This window comes from Melospiza melodia, chromosome 4 (assembly GCF_035770615.1).
Source record: "Melospiza melodia melodia isolate bMelMel2 chromosome 4, bMelMel2.pri, whole genome shotgun sequence".
Taxonomy (NCBI): Eukaryota; Metazoa; Chordata; class Aves; order Passeriformes; family Passerellidae; genus Melospiza; species Melospiza melodia.
This window is the reverse complement of record NC_086197.1, coordinates 54,577,848-54,597,509: the sequence shown is the minus strand read 5'-3', so window position 1 is coordinate 54,597,509 and position 19,662 is coordinate 54,577,848. Positions and strand designations below refer to the sequence as shown.

Sequence of the window (19,662 nt, the reverse complement as noted above, 5' to 3'; positions counted from 1 at the left end):
ACAGCTTGGAGTCCCACTTCTGTGTTCTCTTATGACAAACTTCCAAGGAGCATTCTGTGCATTGAAGTGTCTGGGGTTTGGATGGGTTTCAACTCTTTGGGTTTTCTGGTAAACCCTACCTCTGGCTTCAAAGCAGCTCTGGGTTTGGGTGGAAGCCTTGTGCAACCCAAGTTCATGGTTCAGCCATTTAGGGACTGACTTCCTTCCCTGAGGATGTGAAGCCATGTGTCGTGTCCCTCCTCTCTGCCCACGGGACAGCGAGCAGGGGCAACTCACTCAAAGAACCACCAGTGCAAAAAAAGCATTTAAAGACCCTTATTATTGCTTTAATAAATCTGTATTTGCATCTTTCTGCAAGGACAAGGACCCAGGCTCTCCTGTCCCCTACTCACAGGTCTGACCTCCCTGCAGTCAGCATGCACACTCACAACAGAGCAAATGAATTAAGTCCCCACAGTAATCATCCTTTTCCTGGCTGCTGGTCCCAAGTGATGTGCTCGCTTTTTACAACCCTGGTTTGTAAGATGCAGCAGCTGCTTTAAAGTCAGACAGGTCACAATAAAATCAGAATATCTTTTGTGCTGCCCTCTTCACAATGCTTCATATGCCAGCTGGGAGACCTCTGGGAGGGCTGCAGAGGCCCTCTTGGTCTGACGGAAAAAAACGGGACAGGGAGCCCTGCTCCTTCTCCTCAGTACTCTAAACATTTGTCTCCATTAGGCTGCTATCATCTCCCTGCTGCCCTTCCCAGTCTGTCTTCTCTGACACACCTGAGTGGAATATCCCTGGGGTGGGACATGACATCCAAAATCCTTTGTTCCCCTTGGGTGGTTGGTTTTCCTACCCACTTGCAAATCTGGGAAGGGCACAAAGCCTTAGAGTTGCTTCAGGAGGAGATCCAGGCTGGCCCTGCCAGAAAGGAGACTTGTGCAGTTGTGCCACTGGAAAAGCAAGGAGGGCTGCAGCCTCTGGAAGCCTTGTTGCAACCACGCTGGGAGAGGATGATGCTGAACAGAATCCTGGATCCTGAGGCAGGTCATGGTTTGAGGGGTCGCCCTGCCCTCACTCTCCACAATCCTCCCCACTCCCACTGCCCTGCCAGGCAGAGACAAGGAGAGCTGCAGCTCTCTGGTGAGCCAGTTGGCCTGGGCATGGCACACATCAGCATCCTCACAATGGCATGCACACACAAACACACACACACTCTCCCATCAATATTTGCTGCTCTCCATGCCCATGGCTGGCAATGATTAGGACTCTGGTCCCAGCTACACTGATGCAAACCAGGAAAATGCCGGAGGATGATGCTAGGGAGGAGACAACCACTACTGAGCTGAGGATGTCCTTGCAGGGTCTTCCCACTGGAACTTGGAACAGGGTTAGCCCTCAGTCAAGGGACTGACTGTGTTTTGTGTTGTTGAAGCCCCCTTTGCTTTTATGTCTTTTCTAATATTCTAGGTTTTGTATTCTTTTAATATATATAGCTATAGATACAAAAATAACAGATAGGTTTCTCTAGGGATAATTTTTGCACCTTTGGGCTTCTAAAATAAAATATCACAATTACTGCAAATAAAAGGGGGAAAAGTTCAATTTCCTCTCCCCTTTTTACGTCCCCCTTCCCTTCCAGCCTACTTCTCCCACTCCAAATATCCCCATGAGCCTTGTAATTTTTTTCCCCTTGTAATTTTCCTTCTTTGGAAAATGAAAAAACCAAATCCACAAAACAACAACAAAAATAAGCCATGTAGCCTCCATCCCTCCTTCTATGAGCATGCCCGCTGTGTTCACACATTCCCTTCAAAGCAAGGCTTTTCACCTCAAAACGTTTCCCTGTGGTCCATGGCTATTTGCTTTTCTCTGTTGCTGGGGCCAGATTTTCACCTGCTGTAAATCAGCATGAATTCACCTCAAGCCAGAACTCTGCTGCTTTACACCAACAGCATGTTTTGCCAATTTACGCTCATCCTGAAGATCTGGCCCACAATTTTTAACCTTGGAAATGGAAGCATGGACAATAAAGAAGTTCCCAGAAACACACCAGGAAGCCCCAGATGCTCTTCTCTTGGCGCTTACCCTGCTTCCCTTCACCCCACCCTCACGGTTTGGTGTAGCAGCTCCCTCAGGCCCCCCATTCTCTTGTTCCTTCTTAGCACTTTCTGAAAATCATAATCTCTCAGTAAAAAAAATAAATAAATCGATCTCTCTATATATGTATATGTATATAACTGAACAACTGCCACATAGCAGTCACCTGGCTGGAGGGCCCTGTCCCTGCCAGCCCCATGGCCTTTTCTTGTCACTATAGTCTCTGGGGTCATGGCCCAGGTCTTGCCCTCAGGCAGGACTGTTCCCGTATTGCTTGCACTCTCCCACACCTCTGAGGTACGGTACCAGAATATTTATTTTATATATATATATCTCTCTCTCTATATATATATATATATTTACGTATATATATATATATTTATAATTTTTTGTTTGACTGTTTTCTTTTTCTTGCAAATCCTTTGGAATTGCTGCCAAGGAGAAGCTAGTGAAACATGCTCCCCGTGCCAGCGGCCGAATGCTCCCTCCCTGCACCTCAGGGACCCTCATCTGTTCCTCTTGCTGACTCCGTCCCCCAGCTCCAGCTCGGAAGGGAGCGGGGAGCTGCGGCCCCCTGTCCCCAGTCTGCCGGGGCCACCCGGCTCCGTTCCTTCCCTGGCCGAGGGGGTGTCCTTGCAGAAGTCCGTCACCCAGGAGGGCATCGAGAGGAAGCCCCGAGGGTCGACGGTGTAGAAGGGCTTGGCGTGGTGGGCGGCGGGGCGGCGGGGCGAGGGGCTGGCCTGCAGGCTGCTGGTGCTGCTGCACTTCTTCACCAGCCTCAGCGCCGGCGGCGGCGGCGAGAAGAGCGAGGTCAGCGAGAGGCTGCTGAGCGTCTCCGAGGGCTCGCTGTTGTTGCCCCCGCCGCGCAGGCTGCTGCCCGCCCCCTCCTCGTCCGAAGGGTCCATGGAGTCGTGGTGGGTGCAGCCGGGGCTGGTGCTGCCGCCGCTGCTGTGGCTGCGCTGGTGGCGGCACAGGCTCCGCAGGTTGAAGAGCCCGCGGCCCCGCAGGCTCCGGCGGCGGGAGGCGGGGGACAGGGCCGCTGCCAGGGGTCTTTGGGTGCCCGGCGCCGGCACGGGGCACAGGGCCACCGGCAGGGCCAGCGCGCAGTGCGGAGAGTCGCTGAGGTTGAGGCTGGTGTCCTCCAGCGTGGTCTGCAGGCTGCCGGCCGAGCTGCTGCTCCGGCTGTCCAGCGACGTGTCGCTCTCGGGAGGCTGGGGAGCGGAGCACGAAAACACAGTGCTCAGGAAGGAGATGGGAAAGCGACTTTGCCTTCTTGGTTTTGGGGGTACTTAGGGGTGTGAAAATAAGCCACCATTAAAAAAAGGGGGGAAACTCCATTCCTCTCTTCTTTCCGTGGGAAGGGAGCCATAAACCAACCAGTGCTTCAAAGCACTAGCCGTGCAGCCTGCCATGGGATTTCTTTCTGGGCAAGGAAGAGGAAAGGATTCAGAATGAATCTACCCTCCCACAAGAAGTGCTCCACCAAAGGGAAGGGGTGCTGTGTCTGAGCCCTGCAGCGCCCACCACTGTGCTCTCCCTGAGCACTGAGGGTCCAGGAGGCACCAGAGCAAAGGTTCCCTGTGGGTCCTCACTCATGGCTTGCCTATAAACCTGCCACACACATGGGGACACATCTATCAGCTGCACAGGAATCAAGGAGCTTCTGTGCAGACCTCCTCTCATTTAAAAAAATGAACAGTATCTGGGGAGAGAAAAGAGGCCCCATGGGTCTTTTGACCAGCACTAGCAGGAGCTACCCTTGCATTTAGGGTACAAAGGTGCAGTCCCCTTCCAGCAGGAAGAGGAAACAGCCTTAATTTCCTTGTATCAGGGCTCTTCTAGTTAAGCTGCATTTTAGTTGTTTCTAGGAAATTGGTCTGCACTGTGTGATCATCACTGGGACACTGCACTGGGATTGATGCATGTAGGACTGGAAGCAGTCTCTTGAAGCAGTCTCCATAGATATTCAACACAGTCTGTGTCAAATAATCAGAAGTTTACTAATTTCTCCTTTACAACAATTCAGTACTTTTGTCCCAGTGGTGTGCCAGCTCCAGGGCTCTACCTCTTTTGTGTCAATTTTAGCAGAGGTTTCAACACTGCAACAACTCAATCTCAGACCAAGGCTAAATTTATCCTTGGTGAATTTATACACATTTGTATTGTGCCAACAGTGTCTGTCATATATACATTTTATTTTTTCAGTTTGTCTGGAACAGAGTGCCCCTGTTCATGGAATATCTTCCAAGAACAATAACAGGGATTTCTACTGGGCTTTAATCTCTGCATCTTCTGCACTTCAGAGACACCTGACATCCCCCCAGTGCTTTTATTCTTCTCTTTTGTTAGTGAGAAATAGCTGCCTTTTCAGAAAGAGATGACACCTTTCTGGGACGTGAGAGTTAAGTGGGCAGTGCAAAACAGTGAGCTTAGGGACACTGTGTGTGGATGGGCACTCAGGGATGTGGAGGATGCAGGTGGGAAGAAGCCTGTTCCAAGAGAGAAGGAGCATGATTTGGAGTCACCGTGTTAAGGGGACCTGAGGAGGCTGTGCAGCTGTCACCTCCCTGGCCCACACCATGGCTGCTGTGCACACAGGCGTCTGCAGCACACCCAGTGCCAGGGAGCCAGGGGGGAGCTACAGAGTGATGTGATTTCATCTTCATGTGGGGCCCACTGCAGCTGTCAAACTATTTGTTGATCCAAAGCAGAAGAACAAATGACTTCATGGGGTGAGAGCTATCCAAAACCACTTTGCTGTACTACTCTCTCTCCTCCCCTACCCTTCTGCATTCTGCAGTCCACTGTGCTCCTCCTACAGACCCAGGTTATCCAGGCTACCCAGCCCAAGAGCACAGCTGCCTCTCTCCTTCCTCTGCCCTCCTCCTTCTTCAGCCCCCTCTGTTTGGGTGGGATGTGAAAATTGAGTTTTCCTAGCAGACAGGAGCAGGCTTCCTCACCTGATGGAGAAGTGAGCAGTTCACACCTGGAGATCTCAGTGATGCCCACGAGCCTTGCAGAGAGATCTTAGGAAGGTTGTGTGGACATGAGACTTCCTCAGGCCCTGTTTGGGTGGCAGAGATGGCTGGGTGGAAAAATTCTGTTGGCACAGGTAACAGAGGGGAAGATGCACCTGGAGAGAAGGGGCTGGGAGGGACTGACAGCATCAAAAGAAAAGGGAGGAGAACAGAAATAGAAGGAAAAAAAAAAGTTGAAGAGTCCTCTGATTTTATTTTGTGCCTTTGCTGCTATTACACTGAGCAAAGTCTCAGGTCCAGTGAACAAAGGATATTCAGGAACATGCACTCCTGGCCAAGAAGCCTCAGTCTGGTGTTCAGACTAAGGATCCCACTTTTTGCACAAAAACCTGCACCAGATCAGGAAGACCTAACACAGCTCAGGCCAGCTCTGCTGTTGCTCTCACAGAGGAATGCTGAGCTATATTGCCTTGATTCAAGTATGTATTGCTGCCAGAGGACATTCATCCCAGATCCTGCAAGGCAAGGGATGAAGGGTGGTTTGGGAAAGCTGGGGACCACAGGGCACCAGGGCATGCTCAAGAGTAGAACTGGAGCACTTCCACCAAGGGCAGACGTGTGTTATGTGTTCCCTGAACCTTAACTTGGTCTCAGGGGGCAGCAGAGTTTTTCTGTGCTGAGTGAGCACAGTTCATCCAGCTGGCATGTCAGGAGAATCTGTCCCCACTCTCTTCTGACTGTGCACTGCTGCAAATGGAAATCAGCACTTTCACAGTATTGCACAGAGTCACGTCTGAGGGAAGATATAAAAACTAACAACAAAAATGAAGGAACTGCTCCTCCCCCCATTCCTGAAGCAAATTAGCAAGCTGAAAGCTAATTCTTGGTTAGTGTAACCCCAAGTCACATTATCTCTCCCCCTGGCAGAGGGAAAGCAGGAGAGAAACAGAGCTGAGCCAACCCACAGTTTCAGCAGACCTGGAGAATGAGAGCCTTGCTCACCTTTGCTAATTTCATGCTTTAGCCAAGACTGAACTGAGTCGAAAGGTGTATTCTCCATTTCACACAGGTAACTCTCTGGGTTTGTAGAGCCATCCTCACTGGATGCTGGAAGCAGGCATTCCCCCAGATTGTCTGCCCCAGTGGAGTCAGGGTTGTCCTGGCCATCCTGCTGGAAAAAATAAGCAAGGACAAAGTGAAATTTAATGGAAGATGATCAAGCAGGCTTTTCAAAGCCTCAAGAAGAAGATTCTGATAATAACTTCAACCTAGCTAAGAGATGCTCAATTTTCCAGCCCAAATTGCCTTTTGACTAATTCAGAGGAAGTTACTAACAGTAGTGAAGAGAACTTTCAAATACATGTATTCTTTTGTTCTCCTCAAATCCTACTCCACAGTATGTCTCTATAGAGAAGCTCTTGAAAAATGACCAGAATTATATTGCTCAGCAGGGGACACCTGGATGAATACAGAACACCTGAAATGAGCAGGGGCATAAGTACAGCACAGGGTGTAGGATGCCCATGGCTGACTGAGGCTAACCTTGATCTCCTTAGGATTCAGCTGAGCAGTGTTTTGATTGTCTGACTCATCTCCTAGAAGGATGGAAGAGGACTTGTCTGAGTTGAGGGATAATGCTTCCATTTCAGCCAGCTGGACCTGCAGGAAGGGAAAGGAGCTGTTACAGGTCATGCCTGGAATCCACATTTTAAGCAGTCACACTGTTGATGGTGGATAAGTGAGAGCCTGTAGACCCAAAATCAATTTTAGGTTATATTCCTTGGATATATCAGGAGCTGCCTAACCCAGAACTGGGCTGGGCAGGAGAATTCACTTTTAAAGAAAGGTTGAATATATGATCTGCAAGCAGGCTGCTATTAGTCCATGCTCCTCTAGTGCCAGAATTGGAGGAACGAGTCCTGTGTCTGTCAGAGCGGTACAGCTGGCCCAAGGCCCTGCAAATAAAGCCAGGCAGGCAGAGGGGTCCCTCAGGCTGGTGACAGGGCAGCTGGCTCTGCTGAGGGATAAGGAGTGGACCCTTCTTTCTGAAGGCACCACAGACAGCCCTGCTTAAACATGAAGGTGCTTTCATTCCAATGAAAGTCATGCCTTTTGCAATCCATGCCAGTATCATGCTTTTCATATTCTCTTACCTTCATTACTGAAACCCTGTTCCTCTCCAGCTTTCCTGCATCTTGCCTTTCCCCTCTCCTCTAACCTACCCAAGATCTTACCTAACACCGTCTTCCATTCTGTTCTCCATCTCTGAACTCAGCCCCCTCCCACACACCCACACTTGAGCTCTCTTGCTTTCTGAAAGCAAGTCTGACCATTGCATTTCTCTCATTCTTGTGCTTCAGCTCTGCTCCAGTCCCATGCCTGACCTTGCTTCATCTTTTGGCCTGTTTCATACCACATGTGCCTCTCTCCCATCCTTTTTCCTCCAAGCTTTTAAATCCCCTCTGCTTGACAACTCTTTCTCACACTGCCTGAAAAGCATCTTTTTCTACCAGCCTAAGCAGTTAATCTGTCCCTCCTGTGCTTGGATTTCCATCACTGGTCTCTGGAGTGCCAGAAGTTTGCACCACCAGCAGCTAAGTCTTGAGAGCTGTATTCTGGGTTGTCTCAGTCAGAACAGCTTCTGGCCATGTGTTTGTGTTTGCAAGAGGCAGCTACAGCTCTTGCACCATGACAGCAGGTGAAACATTTGGAGAGATGACTTTCGAGCTGGAAGTTTAGTGGCTTCTGCCAGTGCCAGAGACCGGAAGAGGTCTCCATCTGAGGGATAATGCACTTTAAACAAACAGAATGAAAACTTGAAGCTGGATTTAAATAAAGTGCACAAATGACATCCTTATTTGAGGTGTTATTCTGACACAGGAACATGGTGCTGTTCAACCATGGAGAGAGCCCAAAACCAACAACTGCTCCTCAGAGCGCGAACGCACAGAGAGCCCACAATGAACTTATGCCAGGGATGCTACACGGGCACCAGTCAGCAACAACACCTGCAGAGAAGCACAGTCTTCATTCATGCCACTTAATGTGTGTACTCATCTATTACTCTCCCAAGTGCCTGCTACACCAAAGCAGCCTTACCAGCTGTGCTTGTAGAGACGCGAGCATGACGTGGTAGCATCTGTGACTACCTTTGCCATCCATAAAGAAGGATTTCAACAAAAGCCAGAACAGTCTTTTTGTCACTGAACCACTTGCTTGAAAATTCTGACCACCCTGAGATCTACATAAAACCCACAGTCAACAATGTCATAACCTAAATAAACTGCAGGTGTGAAAACATATTTCACTGGTGCTCACTGACAAACTCCTACTGTGGCTAAACACACTTCAGACATCCATGTAGAGAAGTCTGTCAACCATCCCAAGAGTGAAAGGATAGAAATGGCAAGAGAAGAGTTTAGCACCATGAAAAAAGGAGGTTCTGATCTTTTTGCTTCCCTTACAGCAGAATATTTTTAAATCTGCTGACTAAAGATGAGGAACAAAAAGACAATTTTAATTGTAGTGAGGAAGAAAGGGCTGTTGAATAGATCCCAATCCATGAAACCTGCCAGGAGCATCAGCCTGAGATACTGAACAATGCACACACATCCCTTAGAAAACAACTACTTGCAGATATATCTTTAGGAACAGACCCACGATCACAACAATCCTTAATTGTACAAATAATTGGTTTGAAAATTAAGTATCAGGAGCATAATTGGGAAAACCACTGAGCACTTCTGCTCAATGACACAAAAAGCTTAGCACATATTAACATTAAATGTTGTGTCCATCTGCTGTGCTCATCATCTTGGTGAATTGAACTACCAATGAAATTGGAGGGGACATTTCTACCTAATATGTGGTTTTTATCAGAAGGGTGGTTTAAGACTGATTGGGTGGACAGTAAGCATATTGGTTTTTTCTAACATACACACACTTAAGAGCACTGGATAAATAGTTTTGCCTATATAAATTGCTGTCAGTTGCTTCTGGGACTGTACAATTCAGTCTGTGTACAATGCTCATTTGGGTATGTTGATGTACCAGAGTACAGTATAGTTTAATGACTCTGTGCATTGGTGATGTTAGCTATGATTCCATGTAGTGATTTACCATTTAAATTTCCTCAGTTTCTTTTTTCTACTTTGAAATATGACGAGAACATCATGGTCAGTCCTGGCTTAAAATCCTAAGGTATCATTTTGACTCATATAATCCAAAATAAAGCATTTGTATTTAATTACTAAACCCGTTCTTGCATAGGTAAGTTCTTTTCAATTCCACATTTTAGATGTATTGAAATATCATTTTTGAAAGTAATTTATGGCTCTATAACACCTATTAGAAAGTATGATCTAAGAATAATTTTTCAGTTGTGATAATTACATCAAATTCTTTGCTCTGGCTGTGGGCTGCATTTGAAGATTTTGCTAATCTAGCTTCTTTGCTGGAAAGGTAAGAAAATGGGTTGTTGTCTTCACTCCTAGGCAGGATACTGAAGACTATCTGTGAGGTTTTCAAATGTAACAAACTAGCTGCAAATGACTTGACTTGGGGGCAATCATTCTGGACTGCCTTAGACCTCATTTGCTGAGAAAGCTGAGCACCAATTGCTGAACATAAAGACTTAAGCAAAGCAGTGAAAATTGCGTTTAATTGAAAACTAGTTATTTGGTTGCATTAATGCAGAATTCATTTGCAAAGTGTCTCAATAAGGATAAACTACAGCAATGTTTGCATTTTGATAGTTTCAAAAGGAAGCAATGGGGAAAAGCAGACAGCTGAGAAACTGAAAAAATATCAGAGCATCAGAACTAGGCATCAGAGAGCAAAAAACATATTGCTTTCTTCAAACATACATAGAATGACCTGCCAATAAGAGTTCCTTCCCCAAGTTTCCCTTGTTTCTTTACAAGCTATAACAACATATCCAGTCAGTTACGGGGAAAGAGAGGGTGAAGTTTGCCACTGATGTACCAATTTCAGAAGAGCCACACTACTGCTACAAGTCTGACCACACAAAATCAGAGCACCTATATACAATAAAATTATTTCAGAACCAAATTAGTTCTGCTACTCACCTAACCCTTCCCAGACTATTTTGCTCCTCCTATTTTTTCACAACCTGAAAAGACTAATTGCTTAGGAAGGAGTTTTCCAGAGCCTCTACCAACTTTAGCAGCTCAAGTCTAAGCCATTTGGTCCTGCTCTTAGCCAACAACCAATTTGTCAGCTAACAAAATTTCTCAGTGGGCTCACTTTTATTTCGTTTTTGCTCAAACTAATTAACTGGTTTTCAACACAAACCATCCTTGCTCAAAAACTCTATTCAACAAAGCATTTAAACATGTGCTTAACTGATTGGCCTCAATAGGGAATAAGCAAGCACATGCTTAAAATGAGGACAAAACACAAGCTTAAATCTCCCACTGAATTGCTCCTGAGTGGTCTCATTGGGGTGAGATCCTTAGAGTCCTCTATCCAATGTGAGCCTGAACCTAGACTTTTCTTGCATAATGGAACACAACAAGAGCTGCCAAGGGATGCCTTCATAGTCATTTCTCTACAGGTGATTCAGTCCCTCCTGACACGAGTCCTGTCACATCTCACTTTTCCACCACCTCAAACATCCACGTGTGGCTGAGGAGGGCAGGCCTGTACTAGAGGCAGTACCAGCACTTCACAACAGATAACAAACACAGGTCCACAAGCTCTACTGTCTACACAATCTACAGCGAGGAGCACACATGGGACGACCTGCGGGCCCGTGGGTGTGCAGGTCTGGGGGGAAGAGTCCCCTCACACATCCTCGTACGCAGGTTACCTCTTGCTTGTCATGGTTACACTTCTCGCACATGGCCGGCGAGGAGTAATGATGGAAGACGGAGCCCGATAGGTTATCGATGATCATTAACTCCCCGTCGAAGGAGTCCTTAATAATTAAAGAGACACTGTCCAGCCATAAGTTCTCCTAGGGGACAAGAAAGGGGGGAGGATGGGAGAGATCATTTTAAGAATGTCGAGTTTTTTGCTTTCAAGTTTCATGTGAATTGGGGGTTGGGTTCTCCACCCTGACTCATCTGGAGCAGCATCTTGTACTGCAGGTACTTGCACAGGGTCACTGGGGGAAACATTTGCTCCACAACGTGTGTAAAGGTGCCAGAGTTCAATGAAAAAAAATAATAATAAGGAGGGACAGTCTTCACTCACTTTCAGTGTTCACGTCTCCCTTTCAGCTCTGCTGGAGTCACTCACTCTTGATCTGCCATTTCTCCTGCACTCTTCTCCTGAGCTCCCCTCTCAAATTTGCTCCTGTCACACCTTTAGCTGATCTGCTCCATCCCTCCTCTGCTGGCCCTCAAGTTCCTACACCATGATGACAATGAACAGGACACACTGCTGTCATAGCCTTGTCCCTACATGATCCTATCAACTCAGAAGTCTACTGCTGAAAGCAAACCTTTCACCCTGAGGTGGAAGACTCTGCTACTGCTAAGCCCTGAATCATCTGAGCTGCCCAGCTAATGCCCACAGCTCCTTGCTGCAGTCTGGTTAGTAAGTTCAAAGGTGTACTCACCTGGGCTGGAGAGTAACATCTCATGCACAGATGTCCTTCGGGTTCTGTTCTACCACCTCCTCCTCCTGTTCCTGCTCCTTTTCCCTGTCCTGAATTTGGAGAGCCTGACTTGTGGGAGCACAGCCCGTGAGTAATTTCCATCTCAAGCTCAGCATCCATCTCTGCATCCTCCTGGGCCTCCTTGTTGCTGTCGTCGAGATGTTTCATGAGCACAGCTACCACCACGTTGATGAGAACAAACTGGGCTGTGAGCACAAAGCTGACAAAGTACAGTGGGGAGATGAACTGCAGGTTGCTGAGACAGCTCCGGTCATCGTGGCTGCAGTCACGCAAGGTATCCTTGAGGGGAAGTTGGGATTGAGAAGGAACCATGGAAGGAAGGAAAGACTAAAGTAAGAACAGAAACTTGGCTGTTCTCTCTGTCAAAAAACACTGATGCTAATGGAAAGAACAAGGCAGACACTTCTCTCACCCCATGTCTTTTGGCATAATTCCCCAAAAAATCTAGGATACTCTCTGTTCATATACTGTTTGCTTCAGAGAAAAACCATCCAAAGGCATATGAAGCAAACTTTCAGACCATGACATGTTGCTGCTACCGTAGCCAGACATATGTAAACAAGACCAAAAATGAGCAGGCTGGTACTGCCTTCTCCCATCTATTCTCAAAAGCACCATTTGTGATGAAAGAACTTTCCTTTCTCCATGTCCTCTGAAGGAAGTATTTATTTTGTGTTTTCCTGGTAGCTCTGCAGATGAGTGCCATTGTCCAACACACATGTCCTGTGCAGTCGTGACTACACTGGATATTCCCTCAGCCTGAATTATTTTCTTGTTCCTCCCAAGGAAAATTGGCACTTTTCTCAATCAGATGTCTCCAGGATTAGACGAGCCCAAGGCATGAGTTACCATAGTGGGGAGAGAGACTCTGGATCAAGCAGGGACCTTATCTAGCAACCCAGCTTCTGTGTTCTGTTCCCCTTCCCTTTGCTAGCCCAACCTCTGCTGAACAGACCACACATCAGAATTTCTCTTTCCCCACAAATTTGAGATCCTTGCCTCCAAGTCCCAGTTACCTTCATGATCCCATTCCAATTGTCACCCGTGGACACCTGGAAAAGTGTGAGGAAGGCCATCCCAAAGTTCTCGAAGGTGGCATGGCGGCTCATGCCCTCACAGGGGTTCTCATCGTTGCACACTGAAAAACAAGGGGAGTGCAGGGCACAACACTCAGGAGAGGACACACTACCAGCCCTGAGACCAACAACATGGACTCACAATCTGAAGAGCTCAGGTAGTGAATGGTGTCAGCACCCTGCCCAACAGTTGGCTGTTAGCCATCAGTATGGAATTATCCCTGATGGCCCAGCTCCAGGATATCAGGCAGTGTAACTGCTGCTCAGGGGGATCCTCCCAGCATGTCATTGTCCTGCCTTTCTTCTTGATCAATATTCCATGGCAAGAGATGTAAATAAGATTTTACAAACTTTTTCTTGTACTCTTGAATGCAATGTTAGGGACAGAGTGCAGGAAAAGCAAATGTTTAAGAATGTAAGAGAAAACGGAGGCTGCTCTTATTTTGTTAGCCTGTTAGGATAACAATTTAGAGGGAAATTCCTCTTACATCAATTATGCATAAGGGAGAATGAAGTGCATCAAATAACTCAGTCCCTTAATTGAAGAGTTCTGATTTTGAGAAACCCCAACCAACATGTCTGTGGCTCACACTGAAGCATGGTCTGCTTGAGACTTACCCAATTTTCCAAAGAGCTCCACTCCTAGAGCAGCGTAGATGAAAAAGAGGAGCATGAAAAGGAGTCCAAGGTTTCCCACCTAAAAGCAAAGGCACCATCAGCCTATCCCAAAGTCTATTTCATCTGTACAGAAAGTGTTTCTGCATTTCCAGGTCTGAAGGAAGTGAAATCCCGGTATACAAATGCAACCAAACAATTGCTCAACAGTTGAGAAATGTTCAGTGATGGATCCAGTTGCCATCAGGGCTGGGGGAGGAGCAGGAAGGTGGGAAGAGAAGGCATGGAAAAATTAAGGACTTAATGGGTTTTTTGAAACACCAAACAGTTTCTGGTCTGAATGCATGTGGTCACTGGGCCTACGTTAGGAGCATCACTTCAGGAATCTAATTTAGTCATTGCAACTGCTGTGCCATCCAAATTCAGGAGAGAAATAAATGATTCAGCCCACCCACTCCCCTGGACTGCCACATCCTGGCTCCCTATATACTCACTGGAAGGAATTATTTCTGATGACTAAATTAGACACCATAGTAAATGCTGTGAAAGCACACTGCTGGGTCTGTGTCTACAGGGCGTTAAGAAAAGGAAGTTAATAAAACTTAGCTAAGGACTACATTTCCAAAGGGCTCTTTAAAATTAAAGCTCTATTCACTATTAAGAATTGCTGCAGTGTAACAAAGACAGGAAGGGAATTGAAACAGGACAACTTGAGATGCCTTGTATGCCATTAGCAAGCCAAAATCCCTGATTTGAGTCTGTGCTCTAGGAACAAAAAGAGAAAGGTCAGGAAGAGGAGAAAGTGCAAGGGAAAGGACAGCTTATTTTAAACTACTTCTTTTGGCAAAGCCAATAAATCTTAGAGAATAATATTACAGATAATTCAATTGTCCCCCGAAGACCCGGTGTATAAAATATGGAGACTAGATTCATTCTTTTAACGCTGAAACTGGTGGATTTTAGACCTTGAAGTTCAGATTTTTATGCAACTATAAGTATGGAGGGATTTTTTTATCCCTGCTACACAACTTTATTAATCAAAGCCAACCTGTTATAGGAAGCAGCAAAAGCCAGTCAATAGGAAGTCATAGGCTTTGATACTGGAGGGATTAAGTACTGCTTGTTATTATCTTCCAGGGAATACCTAGAGACCAAACTTTCAGATATTTGCTTGCTTTGAGGCAGGTATTACTGACCTCCAAAAAACCTGGCTTACAAACTTGGTTAGCAAAGGAGCATCAGGCAAATGGGAAAAATCAAAAATGAAAAAGTGTGGAACAATATACTTGTGGTTTTTGGCTAGGACCAGAAACAGAGACTCACAGGTCCCAGCTGTGTTCTTTGCCATCTTGAGCAAAACACTTTACTGTATGATGACTCTGTTTTTCTGTCTACATGACAGGGATATGAATATTTCTTCCTCTCTTATTTATTATCTGTATTTTGGGGGTAGAAGTTGAATCTCATCATTTAAGTGCAAATATATTGCAGTGTCCTCTTACCAACAGTTTCTGGATACTATTTCTTAATATCTGTGTGCATTTATCTGGGTTTCAGAATAAACATGCCACAGACATGCAGACACTGGATCTGAAGACCTGCTCTGTCCCAGATCCTTTCCTGAGAAAAATCGTCTGTTGTGGCTCCTGGAATGGAAAAGAGCAAGGTGCAAAGAAGCTGCACTGAGCCAGTCTGTGGTAGCAGAGCTAATAAAAAACTAATAAAAATTTACATTCCAGATCTGCCTGCACTAAGACCATCCTTTATCTCCCCTTCCTTCTATTGTCCAGTGTATCTCAGCCCACAACTATCCTGAATGATGTTGTATATCCTACAAATTGTTGTTATTACTATTATTATAATGAATCACAAATAAATATTGCTTAATAAAAAACATGGAAGACCAGACAGAGCTCAGGATCCATAAAAGATCACAGAGTTTCCTTTTCACTTTTGTGCCATCATATTCCACTAATTCAGATTGACATTTATTGTCACCCACACCAGAAGTAAATTCCCTGGGTAACTACTCATGCTGTTTTCAGATTGATTCCCAGCTCATCATCACTCACCAGCACTGGCACATTAGCTGATAAATCAACTGACAAATGCCTGTGCATTTTGATATCACACAGCAGAGCTGCCTTCTCAGGGCCTGCCAAGGGACCGGTCTGATGTATGATCGGCAGAGCCACTTGGTGCCATTACTCCTGGCTTAACAATTCTCTCCCAACTACCCAAAAGGAAGGGGACCAGACTCCCTGACTGCTCATCCATCACGGAGGATGCTCACAGTGGGCTCGAAGCCTGTGTAAAGCACGGTGTCAGCATCTCGTTTGGGAGCAGCTGCCACTCACAGCTCATGAGATCCTTCTGTCTCGATGTCTTGCAGCAGACACTTAACTGCCGGCTGTGTGAGCCACAACACAGCGTGTCACTGCTTCTTATGCATGAGCTGCTCATAAACACAAAGGGATCCAGGAGGAGGAAAGAAGAAAAAATAGGAAGGGGGAAGCACTGGCTAGAAAAGGAGTGCAAATGAAAAAGGAGGGAAAAGGTGACACATTCGGGGACGGGTGAGAGCTGCAGTGATGGAAAGATGTCCTTTCGTCCTGAAATGGCTTCCAATCATTCTTTCCTTCTTATGGAGAGGGGAGAAAGGAGCCAAGGACTAGTGCAAACAGTTAGACACTAGCTAGGCATGATGGGAAGAAACCTACCCTTATCCAGGGGTCAAGCCTTATTTTTTCACATGCTGGAGAAGAGAGATGTGAGGTGAGCTGTAACCCCAGGAAAGACACAAGAACTTGGACATGACCTGCAGGCAGTTGCCTACACACCACTGTAGACGCCACCTCTGAGACCCCACAAGAATCAACCCTTTGGAAAAAGGGACAGAAGAGGAGAGTCTTTTTGGAAAATGTTTTACCTGTGGCAGGGCCTGAACAACTGTATCCAGCAGCGCTCGCATTCCTGTGGCCATCTTCAGTAGCTTCAGGACTGCCACAACAAGCACAAGAGAAGTGTCAGTCAGACTGAGCTCAGAGGCATCCTTTGTGTGACTTACTAATAACAGTAGCACAAGACAGATGTCCTGTATCTCGTTCCCCTAGAAAAACTGGATTTTCCCCTAATTTCTCTTCTTGCTTTTGATGGTACAACCCCAGTTGTTCCTTCTCTTCAAGGTGACATCCTTTTTACTAAATATTTTCTTTCTGCCACCCATGTCTGTTGGGTTGCTTCTGCTTCACCCAGACACTCCAGCCACATGCTTCTTCCCAGGAATGTGTGTCCTAATTGTCCTTCTGCTTTGATTTTTTCTTCCATCACTTTCTCTCCCTTCAGCCATTGCTGTTATGCCATCTTGTCACACCTTGGCCACCCCCTTACCTCACAAATTTCAACCTGCTCAGTGGCCTCTGCTCCCCACACCACTACTATAGTTGCCCCAGAAATGAGTAACAGAGAAAGTTCAGCTCTCACATGATCTGCCCACCCTCCCAGTGTTTCATCTACCAGGGAACCAGAAAGCCTGAGCTTCTGGGCTATCCTAGATCCTAGAATCCCTGCTGGGATGTGATGAAGGACACCCCAGAGGCTCCTCAAGGGCTGGGGACAGGGCAAGCTCACAATTTTACAGCCACTGCTCAATGAGTCGTGGCACCAAGCTGCACTCGATGGCCACATGCACTCTGCTCTGGCCAGCATCTCTCTCACCCCGGGCGATTCGCAGCACCCTCATGATCCGGATGATAGTGGGGTTAATTGGGAGAGCAGCGTTGATTTCAATCTCTTCCAATGTGATGCCCATGACAGACAGCAGCACAATGGCCAGATCGAGCTGGTTCCACCTTTAGGAGAAAAATTGAACAGAATAAACGAAGATAGAGTTTTTCCATTTTCCTGAAAAAGAAAGGTACTTGTCTCCACTTCATCCTAAACGTTTCCTTATGCATGAGTTCAAGGCCCACTCTGAGTCAGCCTATATGGGCTTTTCCAGAGAAACAGAGATTCACTTTGCACACACCCTGAGCAGCCAGAGGCAAGCCAGGCTGATTTTAAAGCATGGAGCTGTGTTACTATGGCGCTACGCTTTGACTAATGGGCTCAGCTTTTTACGGCCTTACTACCTTGAATCAACTTTGCTATATATGTTCTGCGTTTGCATGCTCACAGTTTGCCTCAAGGGCAGGAAAAAAAATGTCTCGCTCTAACCTCATCTCCTTTGCTTTCTAGCCTAACCAGCAGACTGCAACCAAGAGGCAATTTTTGGACAACTCTTGCTATTGCCTAGGCATTGCACCTTGTGGAAGATGAGGTGAGGTCCATGCGGTGCAGAACTGGGAGGCAGTCAGAGCACTCTGCCACCATTTCATGGTCTAAATAGGGCACCATCCCCAAACTTCTACCCCAAACCCAGCTGTCCCACAGCCATAGCTGACAACCCTCTGCTCACCTGTCTTTGAAGAATCGTCGCAGACCAAATGCCACCAGCTTGAGGACTGCCTCAAACACGAACACAGTGGTGAACAGGTAGTTGCAGTATTTGAGGGCGGTCTCCAGGGACTGGCACAGAAAGACAAGGAAAAGAATTGAGGCAAAAGCAACATCAAACACATAACCCCTCTGTGTGGGGGACTCTCCTAAATGTCACGAACTCATCCTGGGTGTAGAAGCTGCCCCAGATATTTGTGGTGGGGTGGGGAAGTGGCCCCACGCTTCCTACCTACTTGAATGTGGAGGTCGCCTACTAAGGGCAACCACCACCCAGCCCCTCTGCTCATCAGAGATGGGACCAGTTCAGAGGATCAATTACTGCTCCTTTCTTCTGTACTGTTCAGCATAATCAGGAGGAAGAGGCTATTGCAAGACAATCCACAAAATGCCATCAGGCTTTTCTTCTGCCAGTAGCCTGTGCCACCTGAATGACACATTGTTAATGGCACTGGCATAGCTATCAACCAGGAGTGAAGCACAGAGGCTACTCTGGGTGGGGATTCAGGTCATCTCTGCTGTGCCTTGGTCTGGTGCCAGCACATCACACCTCTGAGCTGTTTGATTTCATGCTGCCCCTTCATGACCACCAAGAACCAGTGTGAGCAGTGGGCAGCTTTTGGTGGCATTTTGTACTGGAAGGGTTTGAAGTGCTTTGAGAAGATTGTTTAACAGAGCCTGACAGCAGGCTGGCTTGGGTGGAGCTGTGTTCCAGAGAAAGGAGCTGAAGAGTAAGGAAGACTAGTGACTTGTTGAGGAGCAAAGATCTGATGTGAGGACACCAACAGATAAAGGTTTAGAGTTCCCGAAATATAAAAATGGGCACCATCTAGGGAAAGATGAGAGCTGGGCAGTTGGGCAAGGTGGGCAGGAAACAGGAGGAGCCTGGCAATAGATTTTAATGAGGAGAGATGCAACCCCTGATCAAAGCCTGAGTTACCTCAGACATTCTGTTCAGACACCAGAGCTGTCACCTAAACCAAGGGTCTTCTGAAGAGAAAACTGAAATGTTACTGGGCAGATGTCATGATGAATGCTCTATCTACATATGGAGGTAGAAGGCTCCTTTGATATGTGCAGTACACATTTTTCCCGCCAAAAGAATCTGCAGCTTTGCCAGCAACACTGAGAGGTACATGGTCTGTACTCAAGCAAAGTGAAAAAACTTATTTGGCCCCCAAGGTGCTGTATTTGGAACCACACCCTGCAGCTCAGAGAGGCTCTGCTCAGCACTTTGGCCCTGCAGTTTTTCTTATGAAGAAAAGGTGGCTTGGTAAAGATGGACCATCCCATGACATGCAACCAGCCCCTCTGGTTCTCTCAGCTGAGGCCACATAGCAGGGGAATTGGGCTGGCATTTGGAAATCTGATGCAAAGCCTGAAGTTCCCAGGACACTGCTGCTTCCACCACTCCTATTAGGAACAAGGGAAAAATAAAAAGCAGAGCAGGCAGCTAAATTTGGGTGACCCACATATCCACTTACTAATATAAAGCACAGAGACTTAATTGTACCATGCTTTCTAGGGGCTTGACTTTTGCTCAGACACTTTCTCTCTATGGATTTTAATGGGTAACAAGTGTCTGAGTAGGAACTACCTTTCTGGATACACATGAAAATCTTCACACAAATTTGCCTACTACAAAACTAATTCCTACAAAACTTTAACAGTAGTTTTTAGAGACACCCAAGTGTCCTATTTATGCTGGTGGGCAGCGGTCACCAGAGAGCTGTACCAAAATGAGTGTCTGGAGGCAGGACTTATCTCC

General features: G+C 46.7%; 1 protein-coding gene across 1 annotated transcript in view; it reads right to left on the bottom strand.

The window, feature by feature from the left end:
* Positions 1-319: 319 nt before the first annotated feature.
* The window catches only part of CACNA1I (calcium voltage-gated channel subunit alpha1 I), a 124,633-nt gene continuing 105,290 nt past the window's right edge, over positions 320-19,662 (bottom strand). Inside the window, exons 26-36 of the mRNA XM_063154580.1 lie at positions 17,857-17,966; positions 17,118-17,251; positions 16,330-16,400; positions 13,404-13,482; positions 12,726-12,847; positions 11,650-11,988; positions 10,897-11,043; positions 6,609-6,725; positions 6,069-6,237; positions 5,049-5,152; positions 320-3,299 (exon numbers count right to left, since the gene is read on the bottom strand). Coding sequence (XP_063010650.1) covers positions 2,595-3,299; positions 5,049-5,152; positions 6,069-6,237; positions 6,609-6,725; positions 10,897-11,043; positions 11,650-11,988; positions 12,726-12,847; positions 13,404-13,482; positions 16,330-16,400; positions 17,118-17,251; positions 17,857-17,966 — 2,097 coding nt within the window. The 3' untranslated portion in view covers positions 320-2,594. The remainder of the gene's footprint in view (positions 3,300-5,048; positions 5,153-6,068; positions 6,238-6,608; positions 6,726-10,896; positions 11,044-11,649; positions 11,989-12,725; positions 12,848-13,403; positions 13,483-16,329; positions 16,401-17,117; positions 17,252-17,856; positions 17,967-19,662) is intronic.